Raw genomic sequence first — 19,490 nt, 5'->3', positions numbered from 1 at the left:
TAGAACTCCTCCTTAAACTACCACCACCACCACCATTCTCTTTAAAATCACTCATTCACTCATTCATTCATTCATTCATATATATTCTCTTGCTCTCTTACACACACACACACACACACACACACATAAACATAAAGAAGTAAAATATTAGAATATCATTCCAAAGGTATTTTTTCCTGGCTTAGCTTCAATATAGAATTTTGTTGGAACCTTCTACTAGTATATATTCATTAAACAAATATTTATTAACCATCTGCTTAAGACCAGTCTCTGTTCTAGGTGATGCAAATATAATATTCAACACAGTCCTGTCCTTATAAACTAGTATGTGGAAACAGAAATAAAACAGAAATATTACCATGTTATGTGATAAAGACCATAATAGTGCCATGCACAGGCAGGGCCAACGAGGGAAAAGGAAGCTGAGACAAGCCACCAGGGTCTGTCAGTCCAGAATGGGACTCAGATCCTATCTGTGTTGTAATCAAAACAAGCCCCATGTAAATATGGTAAGCTGGTTCACCTTTCCTGAGAGAGTCCCCCAAATTATTTTCACCGGGCCCTAATGCTTCCTCAATAACCATGAATACTGGATGTTGTGGGAATCCAGAAGATGGAATTGGGAATTTAGGGAACCAGGTCAGAGACTATGTGACATGTAATTTGGGTATTGAAGCATGGCAAGTAGGATGTGGGAAGGAAGATAGTTCCAGGCAAAGGGAACAATACATGCATTCTAAAAAAAAAAAAAAAAAATCAGAAGTGTGTAATCTGGGTAAATGGAATGAGTACATCTGAGGAATAGAGTGGGATGAAAGACTGTTGGGAAATGAGGTCAGAAGGGTAGCCTGAAGTCAGATTTTGTAAGGCCTTAAAAATCCAGCTAGAGAACGTGGAGTTCCTTTTGCTAGCAATGGAGAGCCACCAGAAGACTTGTTGGTTTGTTTGTTTTTAAGAAAGGAGACCGTATAAGCCCCCTCTGCTCTATGAATCTTTAAAACAACCTATAATATCTGAAGACTAACTCATGAGCTATCTTATCAACTTAGCGTTTTTCTCTACCTAAAGCAAGGGTTGGAAACTTAGAGTGTCTAGAAATGTGGCGCCCAAAGTGAGGTGTATGCAGCCTTTTTTGTAAAAAGAACTGGCTTTGGAAATTTTCTTAGGTAATTCTGGTGGATTTGGTCTTGATTATGTCTGAGAAAATATGGAGAGTGAAGGGCAGGTTTGTTTAAATTTTACGTGTGTGAGCTGAAGGGAGGCGGCGTGGCTTTGCACAGTGCCTCAGATCCCTGCTGTAGCACTTAATGGTTGTGCCTCAGGTTTATTAGTGTGTGAAAGATGCAAGACTGTAGGCTGCTATAGGGATTAAATGAGACAATACATGCAAAAATGCTTAGCTTAGTGCTTAGCTCATGCGAAGCACGCAAACATGTTAGCATTTATTCAATGTAATATTCTGGCGTTTAGTACAATACCTGGCACACGGTAAATAGGATTCAAACTGTTTAGTTTCAGTGGAGTGGTATTTGCAGAGTGTGGGGGGTAGTGGGGATGAGGGCTCTCCCGGTGACTGTTCCTCTTGCTCTCCTGCTGCAGTGTTCGGACAGCTCCTCCATTTTATACCCTCAATGCAGGGACATCACTGCTTGTCCAGAAATGGTTGCTCAAGGCTGAGAAGTGACACAGCAGCACAGAGCCTGGGATTGCTGCCAAATTTAAGAAGCACAGATTGTAGCAAAATAAGGGGAGAAAGCTGGAGAAGGAAAGTTTGAAAACTCAACCCAAGCCAGAAGCAGTGTTATTATTAGGTGGAAAGAGTATGCCATACACAGGTTTGGGTGGGATAGAGAGTCCGTGTGAGACCCTGGGAAGAGTCACTGTCAAGTTTTGGTGCTGAAGGAGGAACCCAGCAGTGGCTCTGGGGTCCAAGCCAGGCTGCCCAGCACTTAGAAAAGCCCTGTTTGGTTTAATATTATGCTGTAGCCATCTTGAAGTTCTTAATGATTTTTTTAAAAAGGAGCCCTGGGGTAGTCACAGAAACAAGAAATGTAATTATTTTAATTTTTTTTTTTTTAGCTGACTATGGAGATATAGGAAGATTGAGACCGGCTATTCCGATTTTTGAATCTGGGTTCCTAGCCCGTGAAGTCTTTATACTCTTAACCTAGAAATGGCAGAGTTATTTTGGGCACAAAGCAAGAGCTGAGGCTTAAAAATACGCAACTGTATTTATCTCTTCCGCTCCAAGATTACTGAAAATTAGCCCAGCTGTGGCCCGAGGCACCAGGCAGCCACAAAATCTTCTTCCAGATCACTCAGCCCACCCAGAGGAGGTGAAACCCCAGGAGTGGCGGCCCCTGGGGAGCGGGACCATATCGGCTTCCCCATCACCAAGCCTGCCTTCTGATCACACACACACTATCCCTCTCCAGCTACTCTAGGGATCAGAATACTAGGCCTGTGAATAGAGCTCAACTGTGTCTCCTCCCCCGTCCCCAAAGCTTCAAGAAGTAAAAAGAAATAAAAATCTATTATGGAGCTGGGGAATCAGTGAGAGAATAATTTTTTAGCTTTATTACCAAATCCCTCTGTGATTCAGGGCAAATCGTCTTGTAATTTAAGCCTTTGGTTTCCTTATCTATAAAATGGAAATCTTTTACATATATATATGATATATATTTTCAAATAAATACATACATATGCAACATGCTTAATAAAGTGCCTGACCCAACATAAGTAACTGATCAATATTCCTTAAACAAATGAATAAATCAGCTGCTGCTCTGATCTTACTACCATTAGTAAAACGCAATGAGTTGTTACTTTGCACCAGATACCGCCTCATGTGCTCTTTAAGGATAATTGCATTTAATCCTAACACAATCCATGAGGTGGGTGCTATTCTCCTGTACACATGAAAACCGAGGCCCGGAAATATTACATAATTTTCTAAACATCACATCATTTACACTAGCTAAATCTAAACCTCCTATTCTGATTATGGAGCCCTAAAGTCTTACAGAGAGCAGGAAGTGTATTTTTACATTTCTTGTTTCCATGGAAAATTCTTTCCACTGTCAACTGAAGGACTAGAAGCGGTGGGGAAATGCCAGCCCAGGTGGTCTGAGCTGTCCCCTCCTCTCTCTGACCTAGCAGGGTGTGGGTTTCAGACCTCGGCTCTCCTGTGCTTTGTGGGCTGTAATTACTCAGATTAACGTCGCCCGATTCATAAGGATTGAGTGAGGGAGAGGAGGCGGAGCTTGTCCCAGCAGTCCACACCCCCCACAGATGGCAGGATATGGGGGGAGGGGAGAGAGCTGGAGATGTTTTACAACCTGGTCTTTGAGCGGGTTTGGTGGCGGGTGCTTTTTGCCTTTTGATCAGGCTTAGCATGTATAATTCTACAATCTGCCAAATTCCCCCCCCCCCTCTCACACACACACACACACACACACACACGCAGAGGAAGAAAGAGACTGAGGTAGGAGACGGAGATGAAATGGTTGCTCAAAGCCAAAGAAGGCTCAAATGAAACCGGAGCTGCTTAAAGGCGGCGGTGGCTGACTCGGGTGGGAGAGCAGTCAAGGGAGGGGTTGAGGCAGCGGTCCCTCAGAAAGCCAGGATGTTCACTTGCAAACCCAGACTCTGCAGAGCCTTCTGTGTCCTGCCTCTTCCCAGCGTCGCCAGAGGCAGAGCATCTGCGCCCGAGAACGTGCGTCCAGGGGCGCTGTCTGCTGGGCCGAAAACGGCTGTAATCATTTAATAGCCTTTTGCTGGCTGCGCTAACCTAGCAGAGCGGGCGGTAGGCAGGCTCCAGAGTGCTGTCTGGCAAGATAGTTCCCGGCTTTAATCAAAATGATGAGTTTTCTGGAAGCTCTTTATTAACGTTAGCACCCAAATCCCCGAGATGGTAACAAAGGGATGAATGAAGAGCGAAGGGGCGGGGCTGAAACCTGCCCACGGAGCAGCGCTTTTCCTGAGCTTGTCACTCCCACACACCCCTCCCCCCACCTCCGCTCCTTTCAGCGGATCTAGCCTGGAGACTCCGGCCTATATCTCTGTTCCCCACATGGTGACGAAACAGATATAATTATAGTAATTGCCTCATTTGTATAATGCTGCAGGGTTTTCAAAGAGCCGTCACCCACAGCTCAGGATGTGGGTCTCCTAACTGGAGTGAGATTGCCAGGTCCCACCATTTAATAACCATGTGACCATCGGTCCTTAGTCTTTTAATATAAAACAGATGTACCTATAAAACATGCATGGATATTGGCAACAGCTACTTCCTATGGTGAGGAGCGAAAAATTACATTGCACGCAGATCTACTCAACCCAGTGCCACACAGAGAGGAAGGGCACAATAAATGTTAACTACACCCATAACCTTGATGTAGACAGGAGGGTGATCATCTCCATTTTATGAATAAGGAAACAGGCTCAGAGATATTTATGTACATTGCTCAGGACTCTATACTATCAAGTCATAGAGCCAGGGCAGGCCCTCACATTCAGAAGAGCAAAGCAAAATAAAGAGAGGAAAAGAGAATTAAATACCCTCCATAATTCTCTAGCCCTCCTAAGAGCTTTCCTGAAAGTAAGATCCTTGGCCAAAATGACTTTGTGTTGTTCTGTTCGGGGAAGTTATTTTACATCAGATAAACCTCTCCTGGCCTTAGCTGATTGTCCAGGGCAGTTCAGAATAGGGTTGGGGGTGAGTTTACAAGTCTGGCACATATTCACTATCTTCAGGACCTTCCCTGGCTTTGGCATTGGCAAAGCCTCCAGCCCAGTCATTCCCAGTCACGGAAGATGAACTTCACCTGAGCTGGTTTAGCGAGAAAGAGGAAAATTGGGAATGCTGCTAAGAAGGCCCCTAAGGGAAGTGCCTAAACTGGATTACAGGATCAAGTGAAGTGGTCAGCTACCTGCAGAGGGCAGTTTTTAAAGTTGCAGATCTACATGCTTTTAAATATATATACGCGGTTCTGATTTTAAAATGTATTCCTAACTGTTGTGGAAAAATAAAAAAAGAAGCAAAACCATTTACCATGATGATCATATTTTATTAAAAATTTCAAATCCTATTGGGTTGTTATCTGAATGTGAGGGATCTACACCTGCTTGATGTGTGTCTGAAATCCTCGAGTCTAATCGATCCATTCATTTGTGTCTTGACTGCTTGCTTTTCAGTCCTGTCTTTGTCTGCCTGTGAGTTAGGTCCCAGGAGCTGAGGGGAGGAGACTTGTGGGCGGTCCCAGGATGGGGGAAGGGAGGCAGCACGCAAGGAAAAAACATTCCCTTGATTGACCTTTTGCTGGGACTGGCGCTGGGCCAGGGTTAGGGACATAAAAGGCGTGTCTTTCTCATCTCCTTCAGAGGGAGTTATCTCCTTGATTCTGCCCCAAAGTCACAGCTATAGGCGAAGCTGGTCAAGGGTTTCAGTGCTCTTGACCAAAGGGACTCAGATCAGAAGGTCAGTAAATGTTGTTTGTCAGATCCTTAAGCTATTATTTCACCTGAAAGAGCCATCAGAGGTGTTTGCTTATTCATCAGCTAGAACAGGTTAGGCACAACGGCCTGTGAGGGGTCAAGAAAGCAGATCTTGTTCTGCTCTGCAGAAGCTGAAGATGAGGAGGATGCACCTGAATGATTGTCTCATTGCTTCTTGGAGTTTAGGCCGAGTCAAACCCAACTAAGACTCCCAGCAAAGCCCAGAGAAGCTCAATGACTGGTAAAAGAGCTCATTAACTCTTAGTGGTGCTGCTGTGAGGGGCTCCCTCGGCCAATAGGCATGGCCATTAATGTTCCTCAATTCTGCAAGATAAAGATATCTCTGAGCTCTGCATCTCCAGATGACAGTCCTAAAGGCCGCATGCAGAGTTCTGGGTGTGGGTGGAGAGAAATTTCCATCCTGGCCTCCTGTAAGAGCAATAAAGGACTGAAGAGTGGTGTTGAAACCCAATTCCCCTGGATGCCAAATCAGAGGCTTCTAAATACATTTCCCACTCTTGTCTTAGTCTGTCAGGGTCAGGGCCTGTGTTTGAAAGGTAAACAGGCAGATTCTGGCTGAGATCAAGTGCAGATTTGATTATATTAGATGAATCAAAGGAAGTAGGCTCAGAGAAAAAATATCTACACTCTCTATCCAAAGAGCTATTGTGGCAGTGGGCTCTGGCAGGGGCAGGTTGGTGTAGGGAAAGGGGCTTAGGGGAGAAAGGAACGTTTCTGACTCCCTCCCCCCTCTGCTTGCTGGTACTTGAACTAAATTTGCAACATCCTTACCCTGCACCAAAAGCTCCACAACTCCAGCAAAGGAGCAGTGCCAGATAGAAGAACATTGCCGTGATGTCAAAGGTTCCAGTGCCATGGCCCCTGAGGTTACTTTGCCCAGACAGACCGTTACTCTTCCTCTCTAGCGCTGACCTCTACTCTTCTAGAAGTCATGGGTATACTTTATGGCGTGTCTTCCAACTAGACTCTTGGGAAAGTCTTGCATTGAAAACCCTTGTGGATGTGTAATTATTTCCCCAAGTCTCAGTGTAAATTTAATCTCTTCTCTGGCATCTCCTTTGACTTTCTCAAGTATAATTAATTACTTTCTCCTCTTGAGTCCTATAATACTTCACATGTGCCTTGGTTGTTGCAGTTATCAAATTGGTATATAGTTGCTTAAGTATAAGTTCCATCCAGACTGTAACACATTGAGGGAGGGGACTGGACTTGGCAAGTGAGGTTGGCTCCCAGTGCTTTATCCAAACAAGCAGGCCGGATTTACAACAGGATCCCATTCTCTTATGCTGGGTAGTGTCCCTCGATGCCCACACTTACTCCCATCCCTCCTCTGCTTCATGTCACTGCTCCGCGAGGTTTTTAAAATAGAATTAGGATTAACTACAGTTGACTCTTGAACAACTCGGGTTTGAACTACACGGGTTCACTAATATGTGGATTTTTTCAATAAGTAAGTATAATATTGTAAATGTAGTTTCTCTTATATTTTTCTTAATAGCATTTTCTTTTCTCTGGCTTAATTCTAAGAATACATTATATAACACATATAATATACAAAGTATGTGTTAATACACTGTATATGTTAGTGGCAAGGCTTCCAGTCAACAATAGGCTATTAGTAGTTAAGTTCTTTGGGAGTCAAAAGTTTTATGTAGATTTTTTACTTGGGAGGGTGTGGGTGTTCAGTGCCTTTAACAACCCCATGTTGTTTAAGGTTCAAGTATAGTTAATTCAACTACATTTACCTTTTTTTGGACAGAGTAGGTGTCAAAATATATTTTGTAGCTGAAGTTTTCTTGAATTCATACACTAAAAGTAACAAATTCTGGTTGTTTTTTTTTTAACATTCTAAACTGCATCATGTATTTCTTTTTTGGTTTCTTTTCCCCATTAGCTGAAGACAAAGCATTTTGAATACAATTGCAGACAAGGCTTCTGAAATCCCCTAGCAGTTCTTAAATTGGGAGCACCATCCAGATGATGCAGAATCTATCATATCAGTGCCTTTTAAGTTACCGTCGTTACTGAAACCTGTATTTAAAAAATTCTGACAGAACTTGGAGACTCCAGTGGTCCTTAGACTGGCTTAAGAAACAGTAGTGTAGTACCTGACATCAGGTGAGATTCAGGTATTTCAGTTTGTGAGGTGACTACAAGAAAAAATGTCCCTGATTGCTCGAGGGAATGCCCTGTTTACAGTTGACCTCAGGGCATTCTTGTTTTTCTTTTTCTTTTTCTTGGGGGCCAGGCCTGTCTGTGTAGCTTTTCCTATACTCTCCCCACTAATGTGGCATGGAAGGCTGACTCCCTTACTGACTTGTGATGTTTTGTCTTTCAGAACCTGAGGCAGGAGAGGTGTCCCCTCCAGTCGGTGCTGGTGTCAACAGCAACAGCTGGACCTTTAAATACGGACCAGGCAACCCCAAACAATCTGGTCCCGGTGAGTTGCCAGACAAATTCATTATCCCAGGATCTCCTGCAATCATCTCCATCCGGCAGGAGCCCACTAACAGCCAAATTGACAAAAGTGACTTCATAACCTTCGGCAAAAAGGAGGAGACCAAGAAAAAGAAGAAAAAGAAGAAGGGTAACAAGACCCAGGAGAAAAAAGAGAAAGGGAACAGCACGACCGACAACAGTGACCAGTGAGGTCCTGTAAGGGAAATAAGCCACGTAGCCAGTTTTTGTAATAATGGCGACTCTCTCCCGTGTAGCAACTCCCCCTCCCTTCTCCTATCCACCCTCTCGGTAGACCTCAGAAACCTGCAGGAAGTTCCCTGAGTTTGTCTAGATCTCATTGGACAGGTTTTGTCTGAAAAGCTTCGCTAAGTCTGGTGTTAACTCTTTCTCTCCACTCTGGCTTGTTTTCAGAACCTAAAAAGCAGACCCAAGTTTCCTTTCTCCTCCGCCGCAAAGGAGAGGCTTCCCAGCCCCGCCAGTGAGAGGTTGGACTCTCTGCCCTGAGCTCCGGGGATCCTGTCTTGATGACACTTGCAGGGCAGGCTGAAAGGTTTTAAGATCCAGCAGCTTGGGTATCTGTGGCCACTAGGCATGTGTGGCCACCAGGGGTATGTGAGTGCCGCATTGGCTGGGATGGGCCAGATTAAACTAGTTGGTGAAAGGAGGGCTGGGAAACAAAGGCAAATCGACATGGGGAGTTACCAGTCGGGAGGGGAAATGTGAAATTTAAAAGGAACCAGACTTTCTAAATCTTACAACTCAAGAGGTGGTGGCCACCCTCGATCAGCCAAACTGTCCTCACGGACAAGGCTTTAGCAGTCCCTAAAGTCTGTTGGCTGTGATGTCATTATACCTAAAACCTGAATTGTATCTACAAGTCAACAGTTCAGTGTTTAGCAGGGGGCCAGCCAGGGCAACAGAAGCAGATCTGATGCGTTTCCTGTACATGTCCTTGTGCTCACTTTATGAAAAATTCTTTTGCACACGGTGTTTATGAAAAGGCCAGATCCTTTTCCAATAACACATATGCAAAAGCAAAAGAAAAAAAGAAAACCCCAACACCTCACTTTATGCTGTTTGTTGTTTGATAGATTTATTTAAAACAGAGAAAATCTATAACTATAAATCTTTAAAGAGAGCTATGATGAAGACAATTCCCCTAAACTCGCCTCAAAACCGAATTCAGTCTACAGCCATTTAAATGATCATTGCTGCTACAGAAGTGCTTTAAGAGAATTGCCTGGAACATCTGTATTATACCGGCCACCTGCCAATCACAGCTTTACTCTTTCAGGTCACTCTGGGGCTGCCTCTTGCATGTTTTAATTACTAAATAAAAGGATCTTTCTCTCTCTCTTTTCTAAAAAACAATTACGTGCACTTTGAATACACAACCTTCTCTAGCCAACTATATCAAGACCCAGAAATTGAAGAAAAATATTGTTTTCTCATTCACACAGTGAGCAGACTTTGCAATCCTCTAATTCTGTGATTTGTCTTGGTGCGCTAGCCTACACCTTCTCTTTGGTTTGTTTACCTTTTCTAGAACACTCTGAATTGCTAATCTTGCTAACACCTATGATGTTACCTGAGATCAATCTCCCATATGTATGCTGTATGCTATGATAAGACTCCTGAAATATACCTACTCTGTGCTTGTGTATGTGAATGTTAATGCAACTATTACCTAGAGTGAACTTTAAGCTTTATTGTTGAATGTAACTCCATCATATTTCCTTTTGTACACCTGTGAAAAAGTGGACTAATGTTTTTTTAACCATTGTTAATCAGCTTTTGTGTATGTAAGACACAGTAAAATTTATTTCTTAAATCAAGATATTGGTGATTCAAGGAATTTTATTTATGGTCAGCCAAGAGCCGTCTCTTGCCAAGACTCCTGCTGGCAAGGGAATGGATAAAGCTGTTTTTTTCTAGTAACAATTCTGGGATGAATACTCAAGATATTCCCTGAGGGTATGCAAGCACAAAATTACCAATCTGACCTCTTTCAAGTTGCAGACTGCTTTGAAATTCTAATGATGTCTGGAATATCAGCTCATAGAGAATAATAAAATTTACTGTCACCTTAAATAAGAAATGTTGATTTTGTTAAAATGTACAATTTAGAAGTTTGAGTAATTATATTTTAAAAATTGACGTAAAAGAGGTAGGAGTCTGTTATTAAAACAAAAGCAGTAAATCTCGAAAAAATCTGCTTTCTCTATTTTCAGCTTCATTCTCCCATATTTTGAAGGGTGTGTAACTTCAGCTCTGCAGGACTGCATGGGGTAAAACTTGTTGCCAACACGTCTGAACCATTGCTACATTATAGGTTGTGATCATTCTGCCCCACTGAAACCCATGTATCTGACCTTACGTGCCTTTTGAATACTAGGAGAATCGGGCTAATTTATTAATGATGATAATTATAATGTAACTGTACAGCACTTTTTACCTTTGCAAAGTGCTTTCCAATCCATGTTAGTTACTAGTTATTACAGCTGTAAGGATAAAACACGCCATGTGGATTCATTTTTAATTGGTGCTACTGGTATTTCCTCTGTTATTGCTAATAAATGGAAAATGGTGGTATGAAAGAAATGGTGGTCATTTCTAAGTATAAGAATAGGAGGAACTAGGAGACTGATTATCCTTAGCTGCTATTTTTGAGGAAAGTTGCAGTATGAAACTTACCACATCACTCCTTGGCTATCTCCTTGGCTCTTACATTCATTACTAAGGCACAACACCCAGTGGAATCAATAATCGAATGCCACAGTATTACTCAAATGGGCAGCCAGGAGGTTTCTGGGTCGCTTGCCAGTACCCTATGTCAGTCTTCTCCAATAAGAGTTGCAACAAACCAATTGTTATCACTAGAGGCCTCCAGTCATCTTGCTCATTATTTGTTTAGCCTTGCACCTCTCTACAATTGGGAAGTCAAATAATGCCCCCAAAGTGAACTTTTACTGAATACAGTGTATACGCCAGCCACTGTAATAGGTAGTTCAGTTCATGGTACATGTTCTGTAACAAACTGACTGTCTTTTCCTTTTGTAGTTAAATTTTCATGAGCGTAAGTTGTAGATGCAGTGATTCTCAACTGGGAGCAACTTTTCCCCTCAGGGAAAAATGCCTGCAGACATTTTTGGGTTTTGGTACTTGGGTGAGAGTTGCTTCCGGCATCTATTGGGTCGAAGCCAAGAATGCTGCTGAACACCCCATAATACACCGAAAAGCCCCCAATAACAAAGAATTTTCCAACCCCAAATGTCAGTGCCAAATTTGAGAAACCTTGAGATAGAGTCACCATATGATTTGTTGTTGGGTCCATTTAACAATTTCTTCAGGACACAAGTAAACTGGGACTGTTCCAGGCAAACCGAGTGTGTGGTGACTCTACTTACAGAAAGAAATAAACCACAGTAGCTCTGCTGCTTACTAGCTGGGGAAACCTGGGCAAGCCACTCTGTTTTCAGCCTCACTTTCACCATCTATAGCATAAGAATAATTATAGTATTTATTATAGTATTTACTATATTTATTATAGTAATAATTATAGTATTTATTAATAATTATTGTAGATTTGTGGGGAAGATTTAGTAAGATAATCTCAAAGAGGTTTTAGGTGTCTGGCCCACCGTAGTGCTTAATAAATAGTTATTATTAATAATAATAATTCTTTGTTTTCATCTCTACAGATTCAAATTTGAATAAGGAATGGTAAAATAATTCAATATAGACTGCAAGAAAAATATTTTTACCCCTCTACTTTTTTGCTCACTCCTGCTTTGAAGTTCTAATGATGTCAGTTTCACAACTCTTTACCTATTTCTATTATAAATAATAATCAGGTCTCTAAGTAAGTGGCCAGGTGACCAGTCTTTTTATAGCTCTTCCACATCAATAATCAGTGATCTGAAAGTCAGGGAACAAAGGTTCAAATGAATAGATCTCATGTGCGCTTAAGAGAGAAAGAAAAGAATCACCTCCAACAACTTCTTTTGGCAGGAGGGCAAAACACCAAAAGATCCACACACTTGCCTACTGTCCCACAGCTAATCAGGAACAACCCAAGTTCTATTTTTTTAAGGGTCAGGCTATGTGATATGGGGTTCACATTTACAGAGTGAAGGATTCACTCTTTAGAAGAATTGCAATTCATCTAATTTTAAAGGGTTAAGCTCCCCAGTGAAGGTTCAGAGCCTTCCTTAGCTGTTGGCTTTTAGGCTCCTAGGTAAGATTCTGAGTTTTAGGATCTTGTATTAGTGTGTTTTATGTTATGAAATTCAATACTCAATCCTAAAACATAAATGTGACTGATCAAACATTAATGCAATTCTAGTGTTAAATCTAGATTTTAAAACCACCAGAACATCAAGAAGTATGCCAAAAGCACACACAGAACTACAGATATATTCCCCTATTACTTGAAAGCTAAAGAGCTTCCCTAAGAAATAGAAAGTGGGCCATTCCTTCACTCTATTTCATCATGTTTTCATATTCTTCCTGCCCTCCTAGAAGGAGCTAATTCTCCCAGAATTAGCTTGGCTGTTGGCTAGCAGAATATATAACTTGCAACCTAAAAATCCCTTCTGATTTCACACACACACACACACACACACACACACACACACACTCCTATTATAATTAGGAAGAGGGTTTTACTAACAAGCCTTGTGCTACTCTCCCTTTGAAACTGTGCCTAAAAGCAACCTTATTGTCAGAACTAACTAGGTAACATGTTTTGTTGGTTCCCATTTTCTCCTGGGGTTGATCCGTGGGGAAATGCCTGCTGAAACATTAAATGATAAAATCTTTTGCCTAAAAAAGAAAAAGTCTATGAGTTTGTGAGTTTAAGCTCCTGAGAGACAGACACTGGTAACTTTAGTTCTGTAGTATGGAGTCTAGTCTGAATAAAGAAATGAAGGAGCTTGGGTCATGAAAAACATAAAGTCCAGCAATTTGTTAGGTTATGCACTTACCATGCGACTTGGGCATTATCAACCCACAAAGAACGTGAACAATTCAGACAAGCACTCAGCCAGTAGCTGGTCTTAGAGCAGAGTGAAAAAATTTGCCAAAAGAGGTATAAAGGTACAGGAGATTGAATACTTTCCAGTTTTAAGCTTTGCTTTCACTAGCCTAACTTAAATTTGTGACACTGAATTTTTTATTATAAAAGTGGTACATGTTCTTTCTTATAAATCAAAGAATCCAGAGGCATAGAAAGAAAAATTATTAATCTGATCACCAGCTTCTTTCAATTCTCTCTCACACAGGTATTTAGTGTTAACGTTCAGGTGTGTTTTTCCACATTTCTCTCTCGCTCTCTCTCCACACACACACATACATACGGCTATTATAATTAGGATGGAGAGTTCAGTCAATGAGCCTGGTGCTTTTCTCCCTTTGAAGTTGTGCCTATGAGTGGTCTATAGCAACCCCATTGTTATAACCAGTTAGGGAAAATGTAGAGAATTAAACATATCTCATATGTATATCTATATCACATATGTTATATATGTCACATGTATATCTCACAGAAGTATAATTGCTCTCTTTTAAAAACAAAAACAAAATAATACCATGCTCATTACCCTGAAGGTATATATATATATATATATATTTTCAATAACCATATTATTCATTTGTATATTATTGATTTTTTAGATAGAAGAAGGGAGAGAGAGAGAAATTTTGATTGGCTACCTCCTGCATATACCCTGACCTGGGACTGAACCCACAACCTGGGTATGTGCTCTCACTGGGCATCTAACCAGCCACCTTTGGGCGTACAGAATGATGCTCCAACCAACTGAGCCACACCAGCCAGGGCAAAGGTTCTTTTTTAAAAACTTACACTAACATTGAGATTTCTCCAGGTCAACTCTTAATCATTATTTTAAACTAGAGGCCTGATGCACAAAATTTGGGCAAGAGTAGGCCTTCCTTCCCCCAGCTGCCAGCACCGGCTTCCCTCTGGCACCCTGGACCTGGGCTTCCCTCGCAGCCCTGGCTTTATCCAGAAGGTCGTCCGGTCTAATTAGAATATTATGCTTTTACTATTATAGATTCCAGTACAATTCCACATAATGATCTGATCATAATTGTTAGTTCTGATCAAATAATTGAATCAATACCCCTCCCTGGGAACTGACCTTTAGACCACTTCACAACGGACATTCCCTTTCACTTAGACCTCATTCCACTTGCTAAGATCATTATCCTTCCCCTCTGGACCTTCCTGGGATCTGGACCTGCCCAGAGAATTCTCCGCCCAGAAAAAGTCTGCCTAGAGTCCTTTAAATCTCTGATTCTCTGGCTCTGGATGCTGGTGCCATTTTGGGGCTCTGCTCATCTGGTATCCAGATGACCTAATAAATTCATAATCCTTCACCACTTTGGCCTCATGCATTCCTCCTTTGGCAACCCTAACATTTGGTGCCTAAACCTGGGAAGGTTCCACAGGGAAGAGGAGCCATTGCCCCGGCTTCAGTCCCCCGAGTTTGCTACTTGGAGAGCAGTAGGCAGTGGCAGCTCGTCCTGGGCTTACTTCCAAATGCTACTCAGGTGACTCGATTAGGCCCCCCTCCCTTATGGGCCCACCAGCCAAGGAGGATACTGGATCAGGAACCTGTCCGTCTCCATTGCTGACCCTCATCTCACACCTGCCAATCTTCTCTAGGCGAGTGATATTTCTCAATTTCCCTCGCCTCGAGTCTTCTGCCCACTCTCTCTCACTGACTTTTGAAAGTCTCTTGTCTCAAAAGTCCTAGCACTAGGCCAGAAGACTCCTCAGTGTTCAGCTTTGGGTCCTTCTGGATTGGGACGTCCAGTCTGGAGGTTCACCCTCATTTCTCATGGTGATTTATTTAGCAGTGAGGACACCTTTGGAATTGTGGTCTCACTTACCCTTCCTCTCTCATGGGCCATGCTACACTCCCTCTGCACACTCACGGGCGAGATCAGGCCCAAGCACCTAATTTTCTTTTTAAAAAAATATATATTTTATTGATTTTTTACTATGAGGAAGGAAGAGGGATAGAGAGTTAGAAACATTGATGAGAAAGAAACATCGATCAGCTGCCTCCTACACACTCCCTACTGGGGATGTGCTCACAACCAAGGTACATGCCCTTGACCGGAATCGACCCTGGGACCCTTGAGCCTGCAGGCTGACACTCTATCCACTGAACCAAACCGGTTAGGGCCTCATTTTCTTTTGTAACACTGTTTGGTCACAATATAAACTAGAAAGTAAGTCTCAATGGCCTGAAAACTGCACTTTCAATTTTAACCCATTGTGAGATTTAGATAATTGCTATCGCCACAATGGGAAATGGTCAGAGATTCCTTACGTCCAGGCCTTTTTCTTTTCTTTTCTTTTCTTTTCTTTTCTTTTCTTTTCTTTTCTTTTCTTTTCTTTTCTTTTCTTTTCAAATATATTTTATTGCTTTTCCACAGAGAGGAAGGGAGAGAGATAGAGAGTTAGAAACATCGATGAGAGAGAAACATCGATGAGCTGCCCCCTGCACAACCCCACTGGGGATGTGCCTGCAACCCAGGCACATGCCCTTGACCGGAATCGAACCTGGGACCCTTCAGTCCACAGGCTGACGCTACATCCACTGAGCCAAACCGGCTTCGGCCGTCCAGGCCTTTTTCATAAGTTAATTCACAATCCCTCGCCACTTTGCACAAGGCATTCCTCCTTTGGCTACCCTAACAGCAAAGTCATAATGCGTTCAGTTTTTCCTCTATTAATGGACAATTGAGTTACATTCAGATTTTTGCTCTAAAAACAAAACAAAATAGAGAGAAAACCAAGATGGCGGCATAGGTTAACGCCGGAGTTTGCTGCTTTGAACAACTACTTCAAAAATGAAACTAAAAGATGGAAGGGACATCACCCAGAACCACAGGAACGCTGGCTGAGTGGAAGTCCTACAACTAGGAGGAAAGAGAAACGCATACGGACACTCAGAGGAGGCGCAGTGCTGAAGTCAAATTCTGAGGTGCGGAGTGCGCGAGCGGGCTGGCGGTGGAGGGCGCGGTTGGCGTTTTCAATCGGGAGGGGGTCGCAGACTCTGAGCTCCAGATCCGGGCGAGTCTTTAGCGACCCAGACTCAAACGGGAGAAGCGGGACAGTCTGGCTTTGGTCAGAGCGAGTGCAGCTTTCTCTCCGAGCTTTGCAGCGGGTGCTGGGACTCAGAGAGGCAGAGCCCCTGGGGACAGGACTGAGAGCCGCCATAACTGCTCTCTCCGGCCCACCCTGTTGATCCTGTGCGACCTGCCCCGCCCAAGCCCTGCACAGAGGCTTTTGCCGGATAGCCTCAGGCAAAGGCTAGATTAGCACCTCCCTAGAGGACAGAAGTTCTCTCACTGCTGACACAGCTGATTCTCATAGCCACCTGGCCTGGAGGTCAAACCCTCCCTGGTATTAGCTACAACAATCAAGGTTTAATTATAAGACTGTGAACAAAGACCACTAGGGGGTGCACCAAGGAAGCATAACAAAATGCGGAGACAAAGAAACAGGACAAAATTGTCAATGGAAGATATAGAGTTCAGAACCACACTTTTAAGGTCTCTCAAGAACTGTTTAGAAGCCGCCGATAAACTTAATGAGATCTACAAGAAAACTAATGAGACCCTCGATGCTATATTGGAGAACCAACTAGAAATTAAGCATACACGGACTGAAATAACGAATATCATACAGACTCCCGACAGCAGACCAGAGGAGCGCAAGAATCAAGTCAATGATTTGAAATGCGAGGAAGCAAAAAACACCCAACCGGAAAAGCAAAATGAAAAAAGAATCCAAAAATTCGAGGATAGTGTAAGGAGCCTCTGGGACAGCTTCAAGCGTACCAACATCAGAATTATAGGGGTGCCAGAAGATGAGAGAGAGCAAGATATTGAAAACCTATTTGAAGAAATAATGACAGAAAACTTCCCCCACCTGGTGAAAGAAATGGACTTACAGATCCAAGAAGCGCGGAGAACCCCAAACAAAAGGAATCCAAAGAGGACCACACCAAGACACATCATAATTAAAATGCCAAGAGCAAAAGATAAAGAGAGAATCTTAAAAACAGCAAGAGAAAGAAACTCAGTTACCTACAAGGGAATACCCATACGACTGTCAGCTGATTTCTCAACAGAAACTTTGCAGGCCAGAAGGGAGTGGCAAGAAATATTCAAAGTGATGAATACCAAGAACCTACAACCAAGATTACTTTATCCAGCAAAGCTATCATTCAGAATTGAAGGTCAGCTAAAGAGCTTCACAGATAAGGAAAAGCTAAAGGAGTTCATCACCACCAAACCAGGATTATATGAAATGCTGAAAGGTATCCTTTAAGAAGAGGAAGAGGAAGAAAAAGGTAAAGATACAAATTATGAACAACAAACATGCATCTATCAACAAGTGAATCTAAGAATCAAGTGAATAAATAATCTGATGAACAGAATGAACTGTTGATTATAATAGAATTAGGGACCTAGAAAGGGAATGGACTGACTATTCTTGGGGGGGAAAGGGGTGTGGGAGATGTGGGAAGAGACTGGACAAAAATCGTGCACCTATGGATGAGGACAGTGGGTGGGGAGTGAGGGCGGAGGGTGGGGCGGGAATTGGGAGGAGGGGAGTTATGGGGGGGAAAAAGAGGAACAAATGTAATAATCTGAACAATAAAGATTTAATTAAAAAAAATAAATAAAAATAAATAAAATGTTAAAAAAAAAATAAAAACAAAACAAAATAGCACTTGTGTGCAATGATAAATTCAGTACCTGAGCTTTATAAAACCTGGGCTAGGTGTATCCCAAATAGGAAATTTGGAAGGCCTTTGTGAACTTTATGTGTAATAGTGCTAGTTTTACTTTCTGTAGTATACTTTTCCTCACATAAATAAAAATATAAATGTTTAAAATTATTTACATATATTCCATAATATGGCTATACTGTAATTGATTTAACCAGTCCCTGTTAATAGATAGTAAAGGTTTTCCAAAACTTTACTACTATAAACAGTGCTACACTGAACATTTTTTAAAACCATATTTGGCATATTAGCCCAATATTCCTTCAGGATATGCTCCAAAAATTGGAATTACTAAGTTAGAAAATATGCACATTAAATATTTTTTATACATATTACAAAATTGGCCCTGGAACTACAGTATACTCCTACCAATAGTTTATGAGAATTTTTACACCTTGCCTAACAATGGATATTATCCGCCATTCTCATCTTTGAAAATATGATAAGCAGAGCATTGTGATTTAATTTGTGTTTAATTACCATAAATTGCACAATTTTTTTTTATCTCTTCTCTCAGAAGATTATAATTATGGTATGATACAGAATTGTAGAGTAAGCTCTGGCAGTTGGCTTTTCTTTTTGTAATGCAAGTGCCTGACTTAAGCACTGATTGGCAAGGCAAAGCCCCTTCAAAGATGGCTACCTCAATAAACACACTACCAGCCACTTGAGTTAATGAAGGGCCAGGCCACGCCCCCTATACGCCCAGCCCCCAGGCTCCTTTGTTTCAGAGATTTTGGTTGATTTCGATAGCTGACCATTTGGCCCGCTTGCCTTTTCTCTTCTTGCACTTTAAATTCTCTCTTATGTTTCAAATTCACCAAAAAAGAGTGAGCCCATGAAGCCGTAGGTCAGTGGTTCTCAACCTTGGCTGCACATTAGAATCACCTGGGAATCTTTTTAAAATCCTGATTTCTGGGCCTCATCCTCTGGAAATTCTGTTTCTTTGTTATGGGGTGAGGCCACAACATTATTAACAAAGAAACAGAATTTCCGGAGAATGAGGCCCAGAAGTCAGGATTTTAAAAAGATTCCCAGGTGATTCTAATGTGCAGCCAAGGTTGAGAACCGCTGCCCTAGGCCCTCACCCACAATCTCAATAAAAGCAGAACCCCAGGCCTGTGCTCTCTCGTGCTCCATGTGTGGTTCCAGGTGTGCTGTGTAATTTGCAGGATCTGTACGTAATACTCCCCTTCCCAACGTTTCCTGATGGTTATTGTTGAGGGCACGTTGCTATTATAAGAACCACAAGGGCCGGCCCGGCCACAACTTTGGTTATTGATAGGCTGAGACTGGCACACAACAGGTGTCAATTATTTACCAGAATACAAGATGCCTTCAAGACTGAGCAGTAAATTTGGCTTTAAAACAGCGTGAAAAATTGATGGTGTTATTTGGCTCAGCAGATATATTAAATAGAGTGTGTGATCTCAGAATCAATGTTCAGCCCATATATTCGTGCAATGGATAATTACTGTAATAAATGCAGACTTGACATTTCAGTGGAAGGAGCATTAAGCCTGTGTCCCAAAGGGCTTGCTAGATCAGGAGCTTAGAAACCATTGGGTACAGTGGGCCAATCGCCTTGCTCTGGAGTTGTACCCTTCAGTCTTCACAGTGGCGAGACTAAACTAGAGCATTCAAGATTTTCCTGAAAAGGAGCCCACATGTCACTGTTTA

The 19,490-nt window shown here is 42.2% G+C and overlaps 1 protein-coding gene across 3 annotated transcripts in view; it reads left to right on the top strand.

Annotated features, from left to right (window-relative positions):
* Positions 1–9,899, top strand: part of LOC118658047 (protocadherin alpha-C2) — a 164,099-nt gene extending 154,200 nt beyond the window's left edge. For all 3 annotated transcript variants that reach the window (XM_036312925.1, XM_036312926.1, XM_036312924.1), the window contains exon 4: positions 7,856–9,899. In XM_036312925.1, coding sequence (XP_036168818.1) covers positions 7,856–8,166 — 311 coding nt within the window. In that variant the 3' untranslated portion in view covers positions 8,167–9,899. The remainder of the gene's footprint in view (positions 1–7,855) is intronic.
* Positions 9,900–19,490: the final 9,591 nt, after the last annotated feature.

Source organism: Myotis myotis, unplaced genomic scaffold (genome assembly GCF_014108235.1).
Source record: "Myotis myotis isolate mMyoMyo1 unplaced genomic scaffold, mMyoMyo1.p scaffold_m19_p_6, whole genome shotgun sequence".
Taxonomy (NCBI): domain Eukaryota; kingdom Metazoa; phylum Chordata; class Mammalia; order Chiroptera; family Vespertilionidae; genus Myotis; species Myotis myotis.
Note: the sequence above shows the minus strand (reverse complement) of the source record. Positions and strands in the feature narration are given on the sequence as shown.